At 39.9% G+C, this 10,834-nt stretch overlaps 1 protein-coding gene across 1 annotated transcript in view; it reads left to right on the top strand.

Annotated features, from left to right (window-relative positions):
* Positions 1–1,028: 1,028 nt before the first annotated feature.
* ASB2 (ankyrin repeat and SOCS box containing 2) overlaps positions 1,029–10,834 on the top strand; it is a 50,944-nt gene continuing 41,138 nt past the window's right edge. The window contains exons 1-3 of the mRNA XM_061612035.1: positions 1,029–1,299; positions 5,385–5,648; positions 10,736–10,828. Coding sequence (XP_061468019.1) covers positions 5,428–5,648; positions 10,736–10,828 — 314 coding nt within the window. The 5' untranslated portion in view covers positions 1,029–1,299; positions 5,385–5,427. The remainder of the gene's footprint in view (positions 1,300–5,384; positions 5,649–10,735; positions 10,829–10,834) is intronic.

Here is a 10,834-nt window from a genome sequence, read left to right as displayed (position 1 = left end):
GAGGTCATTGATTCATAGGGTCGCCATAAGTCGTAATCGACTTAAAGGCACATAACAACAACATATATATATATGTTAGGAAAATATTTTAACAGGTATAATGAGTAGGAAACTTATAACAAAACAACAGGCCTGTGGTATTCTTGAACTTTCAGGCACCTTAACATGAGCAGAACCAGGCCTGTATATGATTAACATTTGATAAATGGTTAAGTTGCTTAAGGCCATGGATGTGTAGAACATGTTTCAATAACAACAGGTGTGGTGGGAAGGCTTGCCCGATCAGAAACAATGGAATATGCTATGTGCTGAATATGCATGGCAGACCAATCATAATAGTACAATGCTGTCTTTGCTAGTAACTGGTTTCAACTGTCCTCGAAGAACATCCGTCAAGGGGACAGCAGGAACAATGGTAATATTAGTTCAGTGGACAGAATATTGGAATAGGAAATATGCTTGCGTATGATGGAAGCTTACCTGTACACGTGTTCATGTAACTAGATATTGGAGTTACCTAATATTATCTGATTGGTTTAGAAATGCTGTAGGAAGGTTTAATCATTATGTAATGCTTTAAGGAAATTGTATGATAGGTGAAATGATGTCACATGCTGTGCTTAGGAATGTATAAAAGATCTATGCAGACAGTGCCATGTTGCAGTCTTCACTAGATGCTCTGGGGAAGCTGTGCTTGCAGACGCTTGTATAGAATAAAGGCCTACTTTTGCCTGGCGCCTGTGTTCTCTAAATTCTTCAAGGACCCCCAGTCCAAGATCCCCAAATTCCCCATCATATGTGTGTGTGTGTATAAAGATGAGAAAGACATGCTAAGAACCGCTAAACATTTTCAGGCCAATCATATTCATTTCAAAATGTTATGGCAATTGTTTCATCCCTTCAAGTTTTAGCAACATAGCCATATATGGTTTACTTGCCCAGGACAATAAATAAAAAATGATGTAACAAGAGGGTCAGCCTTATGTCATTTTAGCGAAGGGATGTTAGAGAAAGTGAAGTTCCACAGGAGAAACCCTGAGAGAACAAATCATTTTGCCACAAACTTCACACAGGAAATCTGAGATTCAGAGCAACTTATATTTTGGCTTGCAATCGTCGATCATGGGGTGATCCAGAAATAAACTCCACACTTCAAAGAGGAAGAAAGTTCAGAGCTGCTCTTCAGTTTATCAACACACAGAGCTGGAGAGAGATGCGTCCAAAAGGGAATTTTCTGAATTAAGAGTTCACCAAAGAAAACCATTCTGGGTAAACTTTGTTAGCTACAGAAATCATAAGGTAATGCAATTGTGCATGCTTTGAATGTATTGGTTGGGTCCAGAGCCTGAAATTTGCTTACAACATGCATAAATGTTCCTCTCTCCAAATGTTGAAATGCATTAAATTAACTATGGACAAGTACTTACATACAAAATATCTTGGGATAAAAAAAGAAATTTTAAATAGGATTTACCTTGCATGCTAAGTGGATTTCTAAAATGTAAATATAGAATCTCTCTCTCTCTCTCTCTCTCTCTCTCTCTCACACACACACACACACACACACACACACACACAAACACATATGCATTTATACGGCAGGAATGTTTTTATGTCTTTACTTCTGAAATATTGCGTGTCAAGATGATTGATCTTAACAGGGACATCTGAATGTTTGTAGTATCTGGTCTCTAAAGGAAAGTGGTAAAGCCATCTTAAGCTACAGTTTCTTTCATTCTGATTGTTTCAGTTATTTCAGTGACTATACCAAGATACTATAATTGTGACGATGGATGCAAAGTGGTAAGAGTAAAATAGGGCAGGAACTGAGGACAAAAACCCAACTGCATACAAGTGTTGTTGTTGGTATGGTAGCTAAGATGTGCCAAACGAACTTCATAAACAGTTTGATGCATCTAGACAGCTGGGGATTGACAGGATTCATTTACTCAGAAATGTTTCATCATCTGGAAACTTGCTTCCCTGTGCTTTAGCAGATTGCAGCAATCATTGTAGCAAATATATATTTGCCTGCTCCTGACCTACATTGTATGCAGTCAGTCTAAAAATATTAGCTCTAAAGGTCTGCACGTTCACCTTGTGTGTATCAGAATCAAATGCCTGGAAACTTCCAGATCTTGCAATGAAAAACTCTGGTCAACAAACCAGCTGATTCTCACATAGTATAAAAGCAGCTGGTGAGATAATTCAGGGAAGAACATTAAAAAAGCAGGGCAATGAGACGGAATGCAAAGGTAGCTTTTACAGTTTCAACTTTCTGCCAGGACTTACATCAGAAGCTAGAAATCTGTGTGGCTCAGATGGCTTTTGTGCTTATTCAGTGACCTCCAATCTTTCCTTTGGCCAACTGGCACCCACAAAGGGGTACATGTGCATTTCATTCCTGGGCACATGTTTGCCCATGATGAAACAAACACAGAAACCATTCTTGTTGTGGTAGTTGTGTGTGTGTGTGTCATGCACACATTGGAGGTCCCATGACCCAAAGAAAATTGCTGGGCTATTGACTATATTTTAACATTGGCCATGCTGTCTAGGGCTGATGGGAATTGTAGCCTAGAACATCGGGAGGGCACCAGCTTGTGGAAGGCTGATGTAGAGTTTGTACTGATAATCATATTCCAGAGTTCCTGATCATGAACATATGCATTGCAAGTATATAGTTGTACAAAGGGCCTATTCTCACATTCCACCTGATGTGTAGAGGGAAAGGTTATCAGCCACATGGAGGTAAAGAGCAGAACCAGTGGTTGCAATCCTGTTTCCCTGGACATATTGACTGAACAAAGGAATATAGGAAGCTGCCTGTCAGACCATGGGTCCATCTAGCTCAGTATTATCTACACTGACTGGCAGCAGGTCTTCAGGGTTTTAGGCGGGGGGGGGTTCCCAGACCTACCTGGAGATTCCAGGGATTGAACAAGGGACCTTCTGCATGAAAAGCAGATGCTTTACAGGCTTCCTCCATGTGGCCTGGAGCATGCAAAGAAAGTTGAAGTCATCTGTAGTCCCTGAGAGACCTCTCTGATGACGACTGTAAAAAGGAGTTCTGCTAACAGCCTATTTGCAATCAGTTTTAATGGGCAGGATATCCTGCCCTTAGCCCTTCTGGAAATCAAGAAAGGTCAGGAGTCTGGCTTTGACTCCTTTGCCCTCAATGTCCTGTGAGTTCAGTTGGGGAGATATCATTCAATGAAAGACCTCTCCATTTCAGTCCCTAGGTGTCATCTTTTTTTGAAGAGTGATCCAGAGCTGCATTGTGGTTTTTTTATATGGGGCTCTTGTCATAATATTCAGCCTTCCTCAACCTGGTGCCCTCCAGATGTCTTGGACTACAAGCCCCATCAGCCCCAGGCAGCATGGCCAATGGTCAGGGATGATGAGACCTGCAACTCTCATCTGGAGGGCACCAGATAAGCAGATCGTAGTGCCAGCAAGGGTTTATGTTTAATATGTGGCTGTGAGGTTGGTTGCTAAATCGAAGAAATGGATCTCCAAAATGGACTGATCCTTCTTTCCTCTGTTCCATAGTAAGATGTGGGGTTGGGAATTGTCTCCGTGTATGTCCAAATACATACAAGTCTGAAGTGCACTGCTGGCAAACCTCCCTGATGTTGCTATACTATTGTGTGCCTCAGGGCTGCTTCACACACTACATCTTTCGATATACATGTGAAACACATTACATATACATTTAAATCTCATGTCTGATGTGACATACACAAGTATTGTGCACGTACCCTCATTAGGGGTGTCATGATTAGATGCGGTGCTCTCTCAGGTGTATACTTGGTGGCAAACTCAGGTTTGCCTCTGAGTAATGTGTGAAATGGCTGTTTGGTGGGAAGTAGACCCTCCTTGGATTGAGCACTGTGATGGAACTGCTTCTATCAAGCAGTTTTTTCTGTGCCTGCGACAATGGCTAATTCATGTCAAATGGGTTAATAGGTTTATATGCCAAGAGAAGACATGCTGAAAGTTTGGACATCACCTCATACAACCTCAGCATGAGTTGCATCCAAAATTTCAGCTTTCCCTCACTGTGGACAGCCCCTTTACAATAAGAAAATGGACATCAGAAGTTTAGAAAACAAAATGGTTGCCAAAAATGGTTGCTCTCTCTCTCTCTCTCTCTCTGTGTGTGTGTGTGTTCATGGGTACGAGCCTTGGAACCCTCACAGATGGTCATCCTCTGCCAGTGTATCCAGACAATTGTCTTAGGGATGTCACAAACACCCACTTGCATTGTGCCCTACTGAAAGGAATGTTCTCCTTTGTAATGCTTCTCCTCACACACTGACCTCCTGTGAGCTGTTTATTTTGCTTTGTGTGTCATATGAAATACTTGGCAAATGTCAAGTTGCAACCAGATCCAAATGGAGTATTTTTAAAGAGTGACACAACTCAGGGGAGGAGGATTTGGGAGGAAGGAGGGAGAGCTGATATGTGACAGCTCTAACAGGAGGCCCCTTTTGATTTTGCAAAAAAAATGGCCTGGACCTTAATGCCAACTACTGGGAATAATCTGCTGTCCAGGATAAAAAAAACCCTTCTGACTTTTATATTTGTTTGTTCATCCACTTTCCCACCACACAATTATTCTCCCCCTCCCCGTTGGACGTAGTAAATGTTGCTGTGTATGGGGAAGGGAGAGCAGCATGATTTCTTGTGCATGACTTTGTTTGAGAAGCTGCTCCTAAATCTAAGAGACTTTTGAACCTCTTAGGGAAATAGCCATTTGGCAGGAGGGAGTTGGGGAGGAACTAGACGCGACAGAAAAGCTGTCCACATGACAACCCCATTCACATATAAAGCAGGGGTGCTTAATGTTTTTTACTTGAAAAAGGAATGGATGGCAGAGGGAATCAAAACCTGATCCCTTCCCTGCCTTCCTTTCCTTTCTTTCTTTTTGTGTGTTTTATGTTCTGCTACTTTAAGATGCCCCCCCCCCCATTTTGGTTCCGGTGCTGGAAATGAGACAGGCAGGGCAAACATTGCACAAAGCTGCAGTGTTGTGAGCTAAGGTAAGGGAGGGTTGTGCTGGGGGCTAACTCTGGCCACTCCTGATCAGTGAAGATAATACGGCCAGAATGGAAAAAAGAAAGTGGAGGAAGGCAAAGGAGAGGTTGAAGGGAGGGACAAAAATACCCAACAATACGCAACCCAGATACATTCTGTGAAGCTCCGCCCACTTGTGTGGATGGCGGGATAGCAATGCATAACCACAACTGAGACAAATGGGAGTGTGTGGATGGATGCTTGCATGACACTCGTGCACAGACGAAAAGCAGATCTGAACGACATGTTTGCAAGATAAAGCCCCCATCTGGACACTGCCTAAGTCTCATTTCTATGCATTCCAGGTGTTTTTAGCCATCACTTCTGGCTTAAAGGGGAAATTGGAAGATGACAACGCAGGTCACGGTGGCGAGGAATTCGCAAACAGGAGCAATAGGACATGAGGACTACAGTCTGTACAGCAGTATGAGTGAGGATGAGCTCATTCAGATGGCCATAGAGCAAAGCCTGACAGAAGAGCCCGCAGAGCAAATAGCTACGCAGAAGACAGTCACGGCAGCCCCCAGTGAACCTTATTGCCAAAATTTCTACCTTTACCCTTGGCAAAGGTAAGCAAGCAAGGGAAGAAAACAAAAATCTTTCTATTGTAAGGTCACTACATATCCTGCATCTCAAAATTTCTGTTGGTCCCTCTGTGATTTCTCTGATATACATGAGCTACATGTTAATTCTCATGTAGCTTTCTGGTGTAGTTGCTGGTCTTGGGCTATATAGGCCTTGCCCTCACCAGTAACTGGACAGTCTAGGAAATAACCTCATATATGTTGCTCTGAATTCCTTGGAGGAAGGAAGGGTAGATTTTTTAAAAAATGTCAGATTTTGGAGTGAAATACTGAAGTAATGAAATTGTGACCATCTGACAACCCCCAAATTACTGTTTGAATCTTCTGGTCATAAATATTTGACTGAAGTCTAAGGATGGAAAGATGTCTCAATTTCAGTTTTCTCAGTTTCTAATTTTTCCAAACTAAAAGTCAATTTCCCACATTTCTGCAGCAAATTCTGATTTTAATTTTAAAAATCCTCATGAAAATTCTTCAGCATTTTAGTGCAAATTTCTTATAATAAACACATCTTTGTATGCAGTTTTGATTAATATACACATTTTTGCAAGCAATTTATCCTAATACAATGCATTTTGTATGCTGTTTTCACTGATGTATCTGTTTTTATGCATACTTTCCCTAATATAGGCATTTTTGTAAACTTTGATTGGAAAACTACACTGCAAAATTCAGATAAATGTGAATTTCAAAATATGGCTGGGTTTTATTTCTCATACTGTTTCAGAAAGTGTGAATTTGGTAGATTTGGCTTTAAATGTGAACTGAAATTTCTCCCCATCCCTACTGAGGGCCAAGCTACACATTACATTACTTTTTGAAGAAAAGTATGCTTTAGATGGTTACTTTTATTTCAAGAAAAAACAGTGCATGGGCCCCCTATCTGGCTCCCCCTCTCAAGCTTGTTCCAGACTGAGGTCTTGCATAGCTGCTACTCCTTCAAAATAAAAGTAGCCAGCTGAAGCACACCTTTTAAAAAGAATATTCAATGCTTATGTATAGTTTGGCTCTCAAGTAGATTCCAAAGTGGATTTAACAATGCATGGCACTTTTCCCATGCAATCATTTCTCCCCTTGCCACTGCACCACCTATTAAAAGTAGCAATTTCATCTCTAGCCATTTTGTTATTATGATTTCTATTGTGACAAGTAGGGGTAGGAGAGACATGTGATTCAGTTTGCATTTAAAGGGGACCCAGCCTAATTCACACTATCCGAAACAGTATGCAAACTGAAAACAAACCATCCTTCAAAATGTGCACTGCTGTAAATTTTGCAGTGCAGTTTTCCAGCCAAGGAATGAGTACAAAGATGCATATATTAGGGTAAAGTGTGCATAATATATTTATTAAAATTAACATTTAAAATGCATAACATTAGGGAAATAGTTTTTCCAAAAAATGTGCATATTAGGCAAAGCTGCTTACAAAAATGTGTATCTTAGGAGAAATTTGCACTAAAATGATAATGAATTTCATGAGGAGTTTAAAAAAATCAGAAACTGATGTGGAAATGTTGATAACCAACCTTAAGACTGGATAAATGAGTAACAGAGAGAAAATGGATTCATTTTGACAGATTCATCCATCCCTAGTGATAAGGAAGATGAATTTCCAGAGGCTATATCAGTCTGTTGCAGCAAAAACAATAGTCTTCCGATTTATCACATTTTATTATAGCTTAAGCAGGGTAACCTTACATGGTGTCCTCCAGATGTTATAGACCACAACTCACATCATCCCTGACTTTTGGTTTTGCTGGCTGGGGCTGATGTGAGTTGTAGGCCAAAACATCTGGAGGGCACTGTCCTTGCTATCCCTGGTATAAGCTGTCATGGACTAATGTCCACTTCATTCAGTGCATGGAGTGAGATCATCAATACATATATACATGGGTGTGAAGAGAGGAAAATAGAAATTGGAGTTGAATGGCAATGGAATGCAAGAATGTGACAATGTAGAGCTTAAATATGTGCAAAATGACCCTTCACAGCTGTCATAACTGATGACAGCACAATCATCTGAGTAAATTGACAATACAACTAGAGCTGAAATGTGTGCAAAATGAGCATACAGCAGCAGATATTAATTAAGATGAAATTATCCCCAGTTTGCCTTTTCCTCAGTGAAACAAACATTTGGACACCAGTCGTGTCCTATTCATTAAACTTTAGGTGAGACATGAGAATAAATGCCATATTTGAGAATACCTTTTTCCACGTGTATCTGAACACTATTAGATCAAACTTGCTTAAAACTATTACACATGTCTATTTCCACTGCCAGAAATTATAGCTGCCTCCTTTCGGCTTCCATCCGATGACTCAGTTTGGCTTAGAATCGGAAGTCTCAAAAATGGGGTCCAATCCCAACAGTCTGCTGGGACTGGAACAGAGTAAACTGTGTCTGAGAGAGACTCTAAGCATGGAATATTGTGTGCTGGCAAAGACAGAGAGTGATCCATTTTAAATTCACTTGTTCAAATTTTTTCTTGGACATTTGTTTTTCTTAATAATGTTATTTGTTATTCAGTTTAATTTTTGTAAATTGTATTGCTTTTATTGATGTATTTTTATACTTGTGTTTATTTTTCTTTGTAATCCGCTTTGAGGGCCTTTGGCCAAAAGGCGTGGTATAAATAAACTTAATAATAATAATAATAATAATAATAATAATAATAATAATTGACACAACTCTGGAAGCTTTTTAACAAACATATATCTAGCTGACTTGAGCCATCACAATAATAATTACAATCAAGAGGGCACTTTAGTTTTTCTTGCCCAATACTACTTTTGAAGAAGTGTTATATTTACCTGTTCTCTCATTGTCTTAGTTTACAAACTAGCTCAGATGACTCTGGATCATAGTGGCAACTTCACAGGTGTATGAAATCATCTTTCAGGGAAATCCCCGGTGACCACTATAAACATGATCATTTTAAAATCAGTAATTCTCACTTTACAGTTGCAAAGTTGGGAGTAACATTATGTGACCCAAGAAAGTGGGACAAAGTCATTTGATGTGTCTGAGCAGTTGTAGGGGATAGGATGTTTTGCAGATTTGCAAAACCTATTCTTGAGTTTGATAGGAGTGCTTGATAAACATTCATAACATATTGTGCTACTACAGATCAATGTTTTTCTAAGACATTCAAAGCAATATGGTTGCATTTATCTTTCCCCCTTCTTGTTTTGTTTTGTTTTAAAAGGAAAGACTTAATGAGACCAGATTAAGATCTTGTTAAACAAGATTAAGATCTTGTTAAAACCTTCCTCTTTTCCAAAGCATTTTAATTTAAATTAACCTGATTTTCATATTTGTTGTATTGATTTTAGATTGTTCTTATTTTATATGTTTTTATTGTATTATATTGTGTATTTTATTGTATTCTTTGTGTTCACCGCCCAGAGAGCTATTGCTAGTCGGGCGGTATATAAGTCTAATAAATAATAAATAAAATAATAATAAATGTATGGGGGAGAACAAACTCTCTTTTATCTCTTATCTTCTTGACTGCTGATTTGTGATTTTATCTATTTGAGCCAGGAAAAGGCTAACTAGTGCCTCCTGCTCTATTTTACATTTTATCAAGTTTACTTAAATATTAGTTTGTTCCAGGAGTGCGGTCATCCAAGGTCTGGGGTGTGTGTGTCTTAGACCCTTACTTTTTTGGAATCAGGGTTCCTACCTCTCCAGCATCCTAAAAGCCAATCAGCATGAAAGGGGAGTTTGTTAGTCACTGAGAAGTGTCTTCTAACATGCTTGTCCTTTCCTGCTGATTGGAGCTGATCAGAGTGAAAGGAGATGAGTCAGCCACAGAGAAGACTCTTTTTAGTAGCTAACCCTCTCCCCTTTCATGCCGATGGGCGTCTAAAGACATCTGTTGTTGTGGGAGAAGGCAGTAACTAGGATCTCATTCTCAAACCAAGAGCAAAAAAGGGTATGTGGGGCTGTGACTATGATGAAGGGACCATGCACTTCTGAATTTGCTAGTACACTACTTGTTTATAATAATAATAATAATAATAATAATAATAATAATAATAATAATAATAATAATAATAATAATAAATTTAATTTCTGTGTCGCCTATCTGGCCAATGGCCACTCTAGGCGACGTACAAAATCGTTAAAACACAATATGATAAAATACAGTAATACAATATAAAACAGTATAAAAGCAATACAGCTGCAACAACAATATTAAAACAGGGCAGGAGGCATTTCAGTCATAGCAACTAACCCTCCTCTGCTGATTATGCACTGCCTTTTATATATTTGAAAAGGAAAATAAATAAAAATATTTTTTTTAAAAGGAGAGTTCCACCAAGTGCAGCATCTCACATCACTGTAGACCTGTGATAGAAAATCTATTGCAGAGTGGTGTAGTGGAGAGAGCCAGTGTGGTACAGTGGTTAGAGTATTGGACTGGAACTTGGGAGACCAGGGTTCAAACCCTGTCTCATGCAGGAAGCTCATTGGGTGACCATGGGCCAGTCACAGGGATCTCCATAAGTTGTAATCGACTTGAAGGAATATAACAATAAAATACATTAAAAAAAATAAAAATCTTTGTATCTGGTGAAATTCTGTTTTCAATGCAGTTCTGAAAGATGTAGAAGCTATCTTAGTTTGGGACCTGGCAACCCCAGCGATCTCTTCTTGGCCTTGCTCTGAACAGTTCTCTCAAAACATTCTTCCCACAGCTGTTTCCCAGCAAAAGTCTCCAGCCTTTCTTCTCCCTGAGGTGAAGAAGACCTTCCAAACCTTTCTCTGCCTGCTGCATGGTGGCGGTGGGATTAATCTCCCTGTTGTCTTATATGGTCATTTGAATCCCCTGACACTTCCTCTGAGGGCCAAAAATAATCCAGAATTGAGAAAGCAGCTGTGACTGGGGCCAGAGCAAGCCTTCTTTTGTTTTCAGCCCCTGAGGGGCTACAGGTTCTTTTGGCACTCTCTCCTTCTGTCCCTTTCTCGGTCCCAAGGCCTTGGTTAAGCCAACCAAAATATGACTTGCTTTTCTTATTCAGAGTATTTTTCTCTGTTTCATTCATGCCATCACCACTTCAGGCGTGCTGCACAGTCCGGAGGCCAGACTCAAGCATCCGGTTCAGGGGTCAGACGGAGGTACGATGGCAGCTTCTTCAGCTCACCCCAGCCAGAGTAAGT

The sequence above is a fragment of the Rhineura floridana genome, chromosome 2 (assembly GCF_030035675.1).
Source record: "Rhineura floridana isolate rRhiFlo1 chromosome 2, rRhiFlo1.hap2, whole genome shotgun sequence".
Taxonomy (NCBI): Eukaryota; Metazoa; Chordata; class Lepidosauria; order Squamata; family Rhineuridae; genus Rhineura; species Rhineura floridana.
This window is presented reverse-complemented; position numbering and strand designations above follow the sequence as displayed.